The sequence below is a fragment of the Abramis brama genome (assembly GCF_963993115.1).
Source record: "Abramis brama genome assembly, chromosome: 18".
Lineage (NCBI taxonomy): Eukaryota > Metazoa > Chordata > Actinopteri > Cypriniformes > Leuciscidae > Abramis > Abramis brama.
Window position 1 is genome coordinate 15,951,082 of NC_139980.1, and position 15,637 is coordinate 15,966,718.

The following is a 15,637-nucleotide window of genomic DNA, read 5'->3' on the forward strand; positions in this document are numbered from 1 at the left end:
CCAGCATCCCTGATGAGAACGTCGGTCTCCTCGGCTGTGAACTGCTCCTGGCGTGCGTCTGGCAAATCCGCCGTTATAATAGGAATCCGCTATAGAACTAGCACGCCTGCTCTTAAAGGGAATGTGAGATGTCGCTCTGATTGGTTTATTTCACGTTACGCCCAAACCACACCTATGAATAATGAAGCTACTTCAGACCAACCCATTTTAGATTTGCGTCGGGCGCAAGAGTCATTTATCCCGCCGGTATAATAGCAACAGCGCCCAAGACCCGCCCACAAAGTTACTTGCGTTTTGCGCTTGATACTTGCGTTTCAGATCGTTAAAATAGGGCCCAATGTGTGTGTGTGCTGTGGTTGTCTGGTGGCCAGTGGGAAAACTGAGCACCTGTCAGCTCGACTGGAAAGATATCACAACCGATTAACCAGGAAGATCATATAACACACACACACACACACACACACACACACACACACACACACTTACTTAAATGAGGACCACAGATGTCTCTTGCACTTAATATATTCAAATTATGAATACTAAAAACTAATCGAAAACCAATTCCAAAAGCCAGATGTTGCCAATAGGAAGCTATATCAGAATTGGGGGGACATATTCATCCTCAAAACACACATACACACACACCAGACAATGGTTAAGATCAGTGAATATTCCCAAGGCTCACAGACTCAGTCCACACGCAAACACACACACACACACACACACACACACCTATGTGCATCCAGCTGGAAGCTTCAATCTGATCCTGTGTTTTCAGTAGGGAAATCCGGTTATAACAAAACACACAAACCATTTGAACACTGACCCGATCCTTTACCTCATCTTCCTCTCAAAAGCCTTCCAGCCACTTTCTCACATTCAGACTGTGATGAAGCCGTCTGGATGTGTTCAGAGCCCACCCCTCACCTGAACGCTTTCATAACACACCACAAATCACTGACTCTGATTGCCATAGCAGAAGTGAAAAGACCAAAGGGAGAATTCACAGTCAATGAGTTAGGGTCGCTTATATACATAGTCTGTGTAGCTTTAGCACCAGACTCACTAAAGGAATTCTGAAGATTAGGCACATCATTTGCATGGGACAACACATCTTGCAAGCCAGTTCTGAGTGCTAGATTGTGGCAGATGCAGATGAAGACTACCATGAATTTGCATAATTTGCTGGAACTGTACAACATCAATCCAGGCAACTTCACTAGATCCTGTGACACATCCAGCTCTGGCTCCAGCTTCATATCCTACTCAAAATGACGGCCATCGCCAGATACTCACAATTCAAGAAGACTATTGAACCTTTATAACCAACACATTAATGTGATGAATTATTAAATAAACATGTGTCACGCATGGCTGCTGTTAATAATCGTACAACGAACAGGTGTAGAGCTAATTAATAAACGAGGAAACTAACTAGGAAATCAGGTAAACAGGAACGAATCAAACAGAGTGAAAATGAAACTGAACATAATCGTGAAACAGTGAAAAACTGAGAATAGGCCGTATTATAAATATTTATTATTATAAATTATAGTATTATAATTAGAAAGTATTATAAATTATAACTAGATGGCATATGCATGTAACTAGATGTAAATGTATGGCGTTTATATTAGAGCTGCCCTCGACTAAAGATTTTTCTAGGCATTCCCCCCATTTTCAAAAATGAAATTCAGGCCCTGAATGAATGTCTGTAAAAATTGTGATTGGATCATCCATATAAATAATTCGACATGATTAGATGAAGGCTTCAATTAGATCGATATCGTTGATCGTATCGGCACATACTGCTCCCTGTGATCGACTCCTAAATTCCTGATCGGAGCACCCTTACCATTTACAGATTCGAAAGTTGTACTCTTACCTGCATGACCAAAAATCACAGAGTTTTTCAAGTTCTTTCCGCTGTTAGAAGGAAGATATTCAAGTGATCGTGCCGGCACCTCCGGGTTAGTCCACACGAACACTTAACATTAGACCAACAGGCCATGCAAAGCGAAAAACGTTAGGCTACTACTTGCATGCTTCAAATGATAAGCCATAGTTAGGTTGATGATTGATTAACTGGATTTCCTGCCTAACATACAGTAATTACCACATGGATCAGCCATGTTACGATCTGTCCGTTACAGAGTGCGTGACTTTTTCTGAGACTAACCGACTAATTCAAATTTGGTCAACTAAGTCTCTTCTCATCAACTAACGTTTGGTCGACTATTAGAGGGCAGCTCTTGTTTATAGAAATATGTATCTTCTTTGTGTTTTTAGCGCACTTCCACTGTTCTGTTGGTAGGGGGACATGGGTGAAAGAACATCCAGCAGGTTAAAACAGTTTGAATAGTACGGCCAAGTCTGAAGAACACAAGAGATCCTCCAGTTCTCTGCCTTAAATTCCTCCATCTTTTCTTTGAGGAAAGTGACTGGCAGTTCTTTATTGCAGTTTAGACCTCAAGTTGTACAAGAGAGCAGTATTTTCCTCTCTGTGTTCCAAAGAGCTTGGGAGTCCTCCAGCCCCGTACTAAACACATCAGGGCACACATATGTAAGCACACAGTCAGTCTTGGTTCTGTTCATTTAAAGTTCAGTTATGGGATAATTCACCCAAAAACAAAAATTATCATAATTTACTCCTCATGCCATTCCAAACCTGTATGACTTTCTTTCTTCTGCAGAACTTGTAAGATATAAAAAAAAAAAATATGTCTGATTTGTTTTGTTTTGACCATTCAATGACAGTCAATGGTGTCCAAACCAACACTGGACCCTATTGACATTCATTGTATGGTGGTGGGAATGCAGAATGCAGACAAGTCCCCCTGTGGTGAAAATCAATCTTTTGATGTTGTTTATATGTCTATATGGTGTTTTTAATATGCTTTAAGACAACCCATGTGCAAATTCATAAGTCAACACCATTGCTGAGTATTTTCTCTTTAAAACTGCAGTGAACCAAAGACAGTCTCAAACACGTGGTTTGAAATCGCTGGACTTTCTGAAGTCACAAACTACCTTGTAACCAATCAGGTCAACGTGTGATCATCAACGAGTGGATCTCTGAGCTGGTGTGAGTGAGTGGAGGCGGGGGCTAATTTGCATATTCATAGAACCATGTATACTAAATGAGGCAAGGGTGTAGAGTTACATTCAAGCTATTTTATGGCATGAATCTTTTTTTTTTTTCAAGGAAAAAAACTTTTACATTTGTCATTTTGGTGATCAGAGATGAGTTCTCTTACGAGAGGTCTCTCGTACTGCGTTGAAAACGCTAGGGGAAAAACTCTTTTTCACGAAATACTGAAGCAAAAAATTATCCTTTAATTTTTGAAATAATGTAAAGCGCGTTGCAGCAGCACACAGCCATGGGCGAGACGGCTCGCTCGCTCATTGGCTGCTCTGCGGCAACCCAAATTATAGGTTTTTCACATGGGAGACCGGGGTTCGATTCCCGGTCTGGCCGCATATATTTATGCCGCCAATGCTTCGCTCTGTCAGTCCCCTGAGGGCGACTGCAGGGGTGCATTTTGCAGCCAGCAGGCGCGTAGTACCCGCTTGCCTGCAACCGAACACCGTTTCTACGGTTCCCGTGCGTCACTGGCAAAGGAGAATGGAGTGTTTTTAGCCCCGTTGAAACCGGGCGATATCCACTCTTCTCACATTCTGGCATTTTCAGGCGTCTGAAAATGTCAGTATTGCATGTTGTGCTACTCGCATGCCTGCAAACAAACGCCAGTGTGGATAATACTCGCGCTAACTGTATCTTCACTGTGGCCCAGTGGTAGATTCTCAGGCTTTCGTGCGGGAGACCCGAGTTCGAATCCCGGGTCTACCGGCAGAAAATATTTATGCTGCCAAACACAAATCACTCTGTCAGTTCCCTGAGAGGCAGCTGCAGATGTGTTTTTGCAGCCTACGAGCACGTGGTACAGCCCGCGCTCGACTAGCCGCTCGTTCAGTCCCAGGAAATGTGACTGTTCCAGTGTATTCTGCAGTGCACAGCTGCCCGCTTGCCTGCACACAAAAGCCTTTTACGGCTACCCAGATAGATCCCACGGGATGTATCGTCTGGTGTCCCGGCCACGGCCGATGGTGTTATACGTGTCGAGAAGATGCCCACTGCCTAGTGCCCATCCCTACACACTAGCACAGCCCTTCACACAGGGCCCGCGCTCATAAATTCGACTCAGGTCGATCGCGCACACAACATAGTAAACGTGCCCACTATCTAGTGCCCACAAACACTATGTTCTGCATATCTCATGGTTTCTGTAAAAACGAAACATGTGTGCATTTCACTCTGCTCAGGCAGACAGTGCGCTCACTGCAGTGAATGTGCCCGCTCTCCTGCGCCCACACTCACTCACAGACATTTTATGTCCTACGGGACTCGCCCAGCCCTCCCTCGCTTGGTTAAACACCGCAGCGGGGTCGAGCGCGGACATTCTGCCCGCTGTGATCAGCGAGCTTTCCCCTTAAATGTCACAGGCATAACGTCTATATTACAGCGCACCAGAGCGCCTTTGCCGCCATACGAGCAGAGCGCGCTTCACATGCTTCAAGTGTAGAGCAGATGCCCACTGTCTAGTGCCCATCCCTACGCACAAGCACAGCCCTTCACACAGGGCTCGCGCCCACAAAATCGACTCAGGTCGATCGCGCACCCAACATAGTAAACGTGCCCACTACCCAGTGCCCACAAACACTATGTTATACATGTCACACGGTTTCTGTAAACGAAACCTGCGCGCGCTCGCTCTGCTCAGGCAGACAGCGCGTCCAAAGCAGTAATGTGCCCGCTCCCCCGCGCCCACATTTACTCACAGACACCATGAGTCCTACGGGACTCGCTCAGCCCTCCCTCACTCGGTTAGGCACTGTAGTAGGGTCGAGGGCGAGCGCTCTGCCCGCTGTGATCAGCGCGCTCCCCGCCTCGAATGTCACAGGCGTAACGCCTATGTTACAGCACACCGAAGCGCTTCTGTCGCCCAGCGACCAGAGCGCGCTTCGCATCCAACCCTTAGCCAACCACGCAGATGCATGGGCAGCGCTTCCAGGGGTGTCGGAGTGGGTGCTAGGCATTATAAAGAGAGGCTACTCGCTACAGTTTTGTCAACGTCCTCGCCGCTTCACAGCGCGCGTCGAAACTACGGTGAATTCAGAAGTAGCACACCTACTTTGTGCCGAAATATCAAAACTGATGAGCAAAGGGGCTATAGAGCCTGTATCTCAAGCTCAAAGCGAAGGGGGGCTGTACAGCGGATACTTTCTGGTTCCCAAGAAAGACGGGGGTTTTTAGACCCGTACTGGATCTAAGACAGCTGAACAAAGCATTAGTGAAACGCAGTTTCGAAATGCTCACGACCAGAAAAATCCTCGCGCATATTCGCAGAGGAGACTGGTTCATGTCGATAGATCTGAAGGACGCATATTTTCAAATACAGATAGCGTCACGTCACAGGCGATACTTGAGATTCGCCTTCGAGGGCAAGACATACCAGTATACAGACCTGCCGTTCGGCTTATCCCTGGCACCTCGTAGCGCTCGCACCTCTCAGACTCAGAGGCATGCGAGTGCTAAACTATTTGGACGACTGGCTGATTCTAGCTCAATCGCGATCAGAGCTCGTGGAGCACAGGGCCATTTTACTCGATCACCTCGAGAATCTTGGTCTCAGAGTCAATTGGACGAAGAGTTCGCTGAACCCCAGTCAAACGATTTCGTTTCTGGGCACAGTTCTGGACTCACAGTCTATGATAGCGCGGCTGTCACCACAGCGCGTGCTAGACATTCAGCGCGCGGCGAAACTTTTCCGCTGTGGTGCGACCGTCACGCTCAGGAAATTTCAGAGGATGCTAGGTCTTATGGCCTCAGCATCATCAGTTCTCCAGCTGGGCTTGCTCCGCATGCGCCCTCTGCAGTTCTGGTTGAAAGCGCGAGTACCGCGCAGAGCGTGGGCATCCGGTTGGCTGCGTCTCAGGGTCAATCAGAGCTGTGTGGAAGCTCTAAAACCTTGGAAGACGAGCGACTGGTACCAATTAGGTGTAAGCCTGGGGACTTCCTCGAGAGTGGTAGTTGTGTCGACAGACGCCTCCACATCGGGATGGGGAGCGCTGCTCGAGGGCAGAGCGTTCTTCGGCCTGTGGTCAGAACGCGAAAAGCTCCAACATATCAACTGCCTGGAAATGTTGGCAGTGGACAACGCGCTGACGCGTTTTCGTCCCCAAATCTTAGTCCGTTCGGACAACATGTCTGTGGTGTCCTATATAAATCGCCAGGGCGGTCTCACATCCCTAAACCTGTACAGGCTGGCAGAACGCCTCCTGATATGGGCTCAGCGCAACTTGCGCTCGCTGAGAGCAGTGCATGTGCCAGGGATCCAGAATCTGGGTCCAGACAGACTGTCCAGGAAAAACGTTCCTACGAGCGAATGGTCTCTACACCCGCAAACAGTCCAGCTGTTGTGGGAGAGATTCGGCAGAGCGGAGGTGGACCTGTTCGCGTCCCGCGAAAACGCTCACTGCCCCGCGTTCTTTTCCAAGAGCGAGAGTGCGCTGTCCCGAACGTGGCCGCGCTGTCCGCTCTACGCTTTTCCCCCCGTCTCCCTCCTGCCTCAGGTGTTAGAATGGATCAGGGAAACGAAATGCTCAGTGCTGCTCGTAGCGCCGCTCTGGATGAACCAGCCGTGGTTCCCAGTCCCCGTGGCCAGTGCCATTGAGGGAGGACCTCCTCTCGCAGGCCAGGGGTTCGATTTGGCATCCTCACCCAGAATTGTGGTCCCTCCACGTGTGGGCTTTACGCCTCAAAGTGGTCAGTATTCTCCAGCTGGTGCACGGCTCGGGGTCATTCACCCCTCGATTGTGAGGTGACGGAGGTTCTCTCCTTCCTACAGGAGCTGTTGGATAAGGGCAGAGCCCCTTCCACGCTCAAAGTCTATGTGGCGGCTATCGCAGCGTTCTCTGAAACAACGCTCGGTCAGTCATTAGGAAGGAACGATCTAGTCATCCGCTTCCTCAGGGGAGCTAGGAGGCTGAATCCTCCCAGACCTCCTTCAGTCCCTATGTGGGACCTCTCTACAGTTTTGGAGGCCATGAAAGGTCCCCCTTTCGAGCCCATCCAAACGGTTAGCCTCAAACATCTGTCATTCAAAACAGTGTTTTTGTTGGCTCTCGCTTCAGTGAAGCGCGTAGGTGACCTGCACGCGCTCTCGGTGAGCGCAGCGTGCTTAGAGTTTGGGCCAGGTGACTCAAGAGTCATACTCAAACCTAGGCATGGTTATGTGCCAAAATCCCTCAACACACCGTTTCGGGCTCAGGTTATCTCCCTGTCTGCCCTGCCGGTGTCAGGCGAGGAAGGGGACTCAAGTTTTCTCTGCCCTGTAAGGGCCCTGAGAGCTTATGTGTCTCGCTCTTCTGTCTTTAGACAGACTGAGCAGCTATTTGTCTCGTTCAGTGGACGTTCCAAGGGAATGGCTGTTTCGAAACAAAGCCTATCCAGATGGATAGTCAATGCTATAGCGCTAGCTTACACTGCCAAGGGTCTTCAGTGCCCGTTGGGTGTCAGAGCGCATTCCACGAGAGGCGTTGCCTCATCGTGGGCTTGGTCTAGTGGGATTTCCTTACAGGACATACGCCGTCTACATTTATTAGGTTTTTATAACCTAGAGGTTCCCGCTCTACAGGCTAAGCTATTGTCGGTATAATCGAATCAGTGGTCTGATTAGGACTCTGAGGTCGCGAGCGCAGTGCGCTGCCGGCTATCATATGGGCAGTATTGCGTAAGACCCACAAATTCCCACATTAGTTCAGGCTCCCCGCCTTGTCTATGTGATGTCATGTTATTGCGTCAGTGGACGTCACCATATAGGGGCAGAAGGGTTCCCTTCCTGTTCCAGGACTCTCTGTGAGTCCCTCTAGTGATTTTCCCAGGTTTATGGGTGATTAATCACAGTACGCACGGCGTTTTGCACTGGTTCCCCTAGCGTTTTCAACGCAGTACGAGAGACCTCTCGTAAGAGAACGTACTCGGTTACTAACGTAACCTCGGTTCTCTCTAGAAGAGGGAACGAGTACTGCGTTTTCTGGCTGTGCGTACGGTTCACTCTGGTTCGCTTCGGCGATGAATAAAATCAGTGAATCAGCCTTTTCGAGCTTACTTTATAGGGCTAAGCCACGCCCGTTTCGGCGGGAAGTGGCGAGGAGGGCGCAAAGCGCCCTCATTGGCCTGACGTCACCGCAGGCCTCGCTCGATAGGCTTATGCAGTTGCCGCAGAGCAGCCAATGAGCGAGCGAGCCGTCTCGCCCATGGCTGTGTGCTGCTGCAACGCGCTTTACATTATTTCAAAAATTAAAGGATAATTTTTTGCTTCAGTATTTCGTGAAAAAGAGTTTTTCCCCTAGCGTTTTCAACGCAGTACTCGTTCCCTCTTCTAGAGAGAACCGAGGTTACGTTAGTAACCGAGTACGTTTTAAGGGATAAAATTATTGACTACAGGGGGGCTTTAATACCCTTGCACTGTTGAGTAAGTTTTAGTCCAGTTTGTTAACATTAAGGGCCCTATTTTAACGATCTAAGCACATGGTCTAAAGCGCACGGCGCAAGTTCACTTAGGTCGTGTCCAAATCCACTTTTGCTAGTTTAACGACGGGAAAAATGTTCAGCGTGCCAGGCGCATGGTCTAAAAGGGTTGTCCCTATTCTCATAATGAGTAATGGGTGTGTTTTCGGATTTACGTGCGTTAAACCAATCAGAGTCTCATCTCCCATTCCCTTTAAATGCCAGTTGCACTCGTGCCATGGCAGGTTCGCTATTTACATGACGGAATTTGAAAGTGGAAAGACAGAACACGTCTCCAGAGCGCAAACGGAACTGCTCGTGTGCGAGGTAAAAGTGCGCAAGCAGACCATCAACGGGACAAGCCGGATTCCACCATATCTTTATGTACACAATAATAATCTTTTACATTGTAATCCTTTTATTTTAAATATTTGGCATGTTTGTGTGCTGCTGCACGTCCCTGTGTGTTTAATAAGCAGAGTGTACGCGCGGTGTGGACCCGCCTATAGGCGCACATTACTAACGTGCTCATTAAATAACAAAAAAAAAAAAAAAATTCAGTTGCCTCAAAATAGCAACGCACCAGAACACACCTTGTTTTCAGACCAGCACGCCCATGGGCGAACAAATGGGCGCAAATGCATTTGCTATTTAAACAACGTGGCGCAGGACGTGAAAATAATAACTGCGTCGGACTGAAACTAGCAAAAAACACTTGCGTCGTGCTTGGCGGTGCATTGCGCCCGGGTGTAAGATAGGCCCCTAACTAGCATTTTCAGGTAAAATAAAATCTTCTATGGGTCACAATGACAAAACAACGGAAGGGTTGGAAGGGTCTTCTGTGATGTTTTTGTGTTGTGTTTGAGTAAATGATCAATTAATTTTGAACTTAAGGCATAACAACATTATAACGTAGACTATGAAATGTAGATATCAGATGATAACTATATGGTTCAGATATATTGTGCATCCTTAGATGTCAATTTAATACACTAACAAAGTCACCTAGGCCAGAGGTCTTCAACCATGCTCCTGGAGACCCATTGCCTTGCAAAGTTTATATCCAACATAATTTTCAAGCGATCCTGAAGAGCTTGATTAGCTGGTTCAGGAATGTTTGATATTGGTTGGAGGTGAATTCTGCAGGACAGAGCAATGCAGGTCCCCAGGAGCAGGTCTGAAGACCTCTGACCTATACATATATGGAGAGAACACATTGGAGAGAGGCAGAGCGAAGGACAGAGTTTGTAAATATCTCTCACAATATGACTGCACACCAGCTCTGATTTATTAATTCCTCACTTATACGGTTTCATAATCAAGCATATCTATGAGAACTGTGCCAACAAGATACAAGAAAGCAGCCTCGTCTAAGAAGAATTTGATGAAAGTAAGGAGTCCAAACATGCACATTTTTCAGGTCACTCAAAATAAATGTTTTCCAATTCGCTCAAGACACAGTTTGTGCTGCCAGTTTAAAAAAAAAAGAAAGAAGACAAGTAAAAGAAAAACACTGAAAAAAAGGAAGAAGGTTTTAGCTTTAACCGATGCATGTGTAGTTAATGGCTCAGCAGCGTCTCCCATTGCCCATTTGAGCTCTAAACGCCCTGAATAAAGCAGGACTGGGACAGTGTTCAGATGATGATGTAACTCCAACACGTACAGTAGATACAGGGCACAACTGCTAATAATGATGCCAGTCTTATATAAGAGTATTATAAGTATGGCACTGTATGTAATGGAGTGCATGATTAAACATGTTTTGATAACCTTGTAGGGAGGAAATTTAACTAAAGCATCTTTATACTACAAAGGCAGCACACTATATAACTTTTTATTTTAAACATTGATAAGACATGGCATCAAATCATCATATTAGAATGATTTCTGAAGGATCATGTGACACTGAAGACTAGAGTAATGAGACCGATATTCAGCTTTGCATCACATGGATAAATTACATGTTAAAACAGTCAAATAGAAAGCATTTTTAATTGTAATATTATTTTACAATATTAACTTCTTTTTTTTATCAATGATGACTTTCATTAGTTTCTATGGTTTCTGATTTGATTACTTTCATCTGTTGTTCATTTAGTTACCTAGTTATATCTGTGTATTTTTACCCTTAGTTTCCTTTGTTTTGTCTCATCTTAGTTTCACTTGATTGAGGTTTATAGCTTTCCTGTGTTCTCCTGCGTACCTTGAATATTGTGATTAAAAGACTTGGGGCCAGATTTACTAACAGCTTGCACCAGCGCAAACCCTTATTTGGCGTTAAAATACTGCAGTCAGGATTTACTACACGCAGAGAAAAATTAGGGCTGAAAAGCTGTAAACGGGTTTATTTTTGCAGCTGACCTTATTACATATGCATTTGTAGGAGTTTCCCTTTCAGACACAAAATGTATGGGTGGAGAGTATTTAAATGAATCACGCAAGGTGATTTACTAAGGTTTGCAGTTTTGCACTAGTCAATTTACTGGTATTTGTGCCATTATTTACCACCCAAAAAACAAAAAAACATGTCTTAAACCAGACGCTAATTTGCGCTGCTCTTGGTAGATTGTGTTGGTCATTATTAGGGCTGGGCAATAAAACGATAACAATAATTACCGCAATACAATTTTCCTCGATAAAACGAGATCAAGAGTTCTAAAAATGTTCGATAATGTTAATGCGGCAAAAGCGGAACGAAACTCAATTGAAAGGCACCGCACGGACTATTTATCCGCTCGGCTCAAAGTCTAAACAGTGCAGCGCGAGCTTGCAGAGGCAGAGCAGATGCGTTTACTCACTGATGGATCAGTCTCGGTCACGCGACCACTAAACAGAGCTGTGAGATCCAGTGAAAAGCGCTTGAATTCAAGAACACAAATGTGAAGGTTTGCGAATATCAAAACAAGAAAAAATGGTTTAAAATGGGATCATTTAATTAAAAACTAATTAAAATGTCTGCAAGACATGAGGTGTGTGAAGATGTTGTATTTATAATTGCATTATATTATTATGAACGACGGATTGGAAAAGATCCTCCCCACAAGGCTATGTTTATGTGTGTTCAAAAGAGAGAGCAAAGAAAAAATACCCAGATACGGGATGCAGGATGTCATGCTCTGGCTGCTGATGAAATCTCTCAAGCGTTTATAGTTGTCTTCTTTAGACATCAGATATTCCAGCCTCTCAAACGTGGCCTTGTCCTTACGACTTAAAAGCTGTGGGAAAGAGAGCAAGAGAGAGCACACTTGTGACAAAAACAATAAACAAGTTCATTTACAGGTCTATAACTGCCTTTTTAGCTTGAACAGCGTAAGGAATAATCTGGGTTTGTGTGTTTTATCAAGTCTGCATGTGTTTCTAGACAAACAAACCTTTAGTAAATCATCTAAATTTACTCAAACAATTCGGTCTCTAACAACAAATCTCAAGAGAGCCGATTTTTAGTATCTGTGCTCATCTTCTGTATCATAATCATTCACAGTTAGCGTGACGTTTGTTTGTTATCCATTCATCAACCACTTGGCAGAGCAATCGTAAATGTCGGGACAGGCGTAAAATATCTCCACCTAACCAAAACAAAAGGGGAAAACATTTTGAAAACTAATGTTTAGTGTTTCGTAATGATCTTAACAAAAACAAAAGTCCGTGTGAGGGTGAAATTTCTGTAAATGTCCCCAGAAAAACAGCAAAACCACTCTTCAGGAGGTTTGTAAAGGGACTGAGGCTTTTGAAACAGAGGAAGGAAAAATGAAGGAGCATCATCTCGCTCTCCAAATATGCGTCCTGTCTAGTCGCAGTGCAGAATTCCTCTGTCGCACGAAAATAAAAAATAAAATAAAACCCAGAGAGACTGGTATATTGTGATTTTCCATACTGTAGTCACAGCTGAAATCTTTGGACATACCGTGTGAATACTTTCGCCATATTCGGCACCGGTTTTGACGTTATCACTGTGTGACGCATTAAGAGTGAGGGAAAATACCATTTGAAATCCGTTTTGAGCATCCAGACTGAGATGCATCTGTAAAAATCTGATTGGAATTGTATAATGTAAATTGAAATATAATTTGAATTCCATTGGGGGGGAAGAGAGAGAAAAAAAAAAATCCGATTTCATGTGGGTTTTTTTGCTGTCCAGAATATGAAAGCCCCATTTACATAAAATCTGTATATATAAAAAAATAGGAATTTTGCTGTCAGTCTGAACATAGCCTAAATGTCTTAATTTATTATTAAAAGTATTAGTAAGTCTGAATGGGCAGACCAAAAATCACCACAATGAAAATATGGGATTCAATATCTAATTTAAACTTGTACATTTAGGTCATCAGCTACATTGGTAAACACGCTAAACCTTTTTATTGTCGATGTTATTGTTGCCTTGGAAAAAAAAACCTTGGATGGAAACTTGGCTATTCATTATCTAAATTAATTTGTACAGATTTCTGTTCTTCCACTGAAGCACAAGATGTTCTTTGGATCATTCTCAAATCATGCTGGATAATCAAATATATAACAAAAAATTATTTTATTAATTTACAAAAATTGCCAAATAGAAGTATGTTGAGACTTTTGGAGCCCATGACATAGGATTGTGTGTGTTTGGCCATGTCTGAGGAAAGCTACTCTGAGAAGCCATGGAAAACACAGATCTGACAAAAAAAGCGGGGGAGAGGAATATTCCAGTTATGTAAAAGACTGAAAATGGTACCCTAGAGACAGGATTGAGGAGGAGGAGGATGCTGGCTGTGACTGAAGACAAGACAATGTTTCCAAAGAAGAGACAGATGCATAGAGCTGTTGGATAGCCTGATCCTTTTACAAGTTCACCATGGTAACCATGGTTTCCCTCAAAATACTAATAAATACTGCTTGCACATGCAAAAAGTCACCACCACAGTGCTAGGATGTTGTTGGTAGCTGCCAGGGAATTGTTATGGGGCTTCTAAAATGTCAGGGCATTACTATGCGGTATGTAAGCTGTTGTGAATGGTTTTAGTGCCTTCTATGAGGTTGCTAGGGTGTTTCAGGTGGTGGTTTCTTACTGGCCAAGGCCATTTAAACATCGAACAAGTGACACACGTTTAATTTTAGCATTTATGGTTTTACAGTATAAAAAAGCACTAGCTATGCCACTTTCGTAAAGAACAGTCTCATAAAAAAAGTGAAATATTTATCAAATGTCCAAAGTTATGAAAAATGCTTGGTCAGCAGATTCCTATACATCAAAATGTAACATTTACAAGAGTGGGCATTTAAAGTTAAAACTCTTGAGGGTTTTTCTGATGGACACCTGCTAAAGAAAACTATGCTAATGAATGATAGCAACCCAAGTGAAGCACAGATGCTCATCTACAGATTGATTTGTGAGCAAACACACTGTAAAGTAATAAAAACCCAAAGAACAGGTGTCCGCTTTATAGATAGTTGGCCCATTTTATAGTAGAAACAAACAAAAGTTTTGGAAACCTCAGTATTAACTTTAGCATTAGCACAGTCTATTGATCTTTAAAGAAAATTAAGTGTTTAGTTCATAAGAATATCGTTAACATGAATTTTTCCCTTCTTAGAGAGAATATTCACTCAAACACTTGACATTTGTATGCTATTTTAATAAATTATAGAAGCATAAAAAATAAAAAAAATCACTAACAATATTGAGTGTGTTCAAATGAAGGGTGTCATGTTTGGGTATTGAAATGGTTGAATTCCAATAAAGACAAAAAAGGGGGGAAACTAAACTAAACTACATCTGTTAGCAGTTTCCAGCTCTCATCAATAACTGACTGAGAGTGTGTTGGAGGCTTGGATAATTTCACAACCTGTAAACAACATCGAAATAAATCTGGACCCATGCAGCAGCTGGGTTGGAGAGAATGATAATGAATGAACCAAAAACCCAACTGACCCAAAAACAGGCACACGATGCTTTGAGATTTTTTTAAAATCTCTTTAACCCCCTGGGGTCGGCGTATCAGAGACTCAAAATACTGTTGACTTTGATCTTACATACAAGTTTCATACATCAATCGATCATGTTAAGTGTGTATTTTTTTTGTGTATACTCACAATAAAAACAAAGTGTTGTGCTTTTTGCCAAATAAAGAAAAATAAACATGATGCGAGTTCTGCCTACTCTCTTGTCAGTGTAGTCCATTCTGAAACGCGTCCGAAAATGAACAATAACTCAGCGAATACTCAGTCAAACAGGCATACAGACACACAGGCATGAAGCTTGAATTATCTTCTTTTAAATGAAGTAATCTTTATAAAAAACAAATATTCTCAGTTTATGTAATATGTATGAAAAGAGAGAGATGTCAGTCGTTCTCATCTCAGCTCATTATGTTTTAATGTGACTAAATGATCTGAGGCAATCCATGCAAACCTGTGAAACGCCCACATCAGCTGGATAACACACACCGCGAGTTCACTTTCAGACTCATGTACTTTACGACGCTGTGAGGAATAATACTATCTTAATAATTATCCTGGAAAATTTACCTCAGAAGTGCTGGAAGTTTCATTTCGAGGAGCAACGGATCCAGCTAAGGAATAGGTCAGTTCTATATTTGCTTTGTTCTAATCGCAATAGTGTCTGTACACGCAAAAAGACTGTTTAAATATGAATCGCGTTTCTGTGTGTGAATGAATGAACGCACAGATGCGCGCTGTTGTGTAGCTACTACAGCTGGCAAAAATACTGTTTCAAAATGAATCACGTTTTTGTGTGTGAATGAATGAATAGCTTTTAACAAACTCTATTGCTATACTGAGATGAGTATAATCTGATAGATTATAAAGTTTTTGCTGTAAAATACTGCCACATCAAATAAGCTTATAATGTTGCCAATTTCTGCTCATATGTTTAGTCTGCTCATATGTTATGTTTAGATTCATTAGTTTGAATATAGCCTACATTGGAACAAACACTATAATAACATCTTAGTTGATGACTTTATTTTTGACAAGACATAATATATATATATATATTATGTTTTGTCAAAAATAAAGTCATCAACTAAGATGTTATTATAGTGTTTGTTCCAATGTAGGCTATATTCA

The 15,637-nt window shown here is 43.4% G+C and overlaps 1 protein-coding gene across 3 annotated transcripts in view; it reads right to left on the bottom strand.

Moving 5' to 3' along the window:
• The window catches only part of ralgps2 (Ral GEF with PH domain and SH3 binding motif 2), a 141,403-nt gene that overhangs the window by 43,575 nt on the left and 82,191 nt on the right, over window positions 1-15,637 (bottom strand). For all 3 annotated transcript variants that reach the window (XM_084090291.1, XM_084090290.1, XM_084090289.1), the window contains exon 9: window positions 11,661-11,787. In XM_084090291.1, coding sequence (XP_083946417.1) covers window positions 11,661-11,787 — 127 coding nt within the window. The remainder of the gene's footprint in view (window positions 1-11,660; window positions 11,788-15,637) is intronic.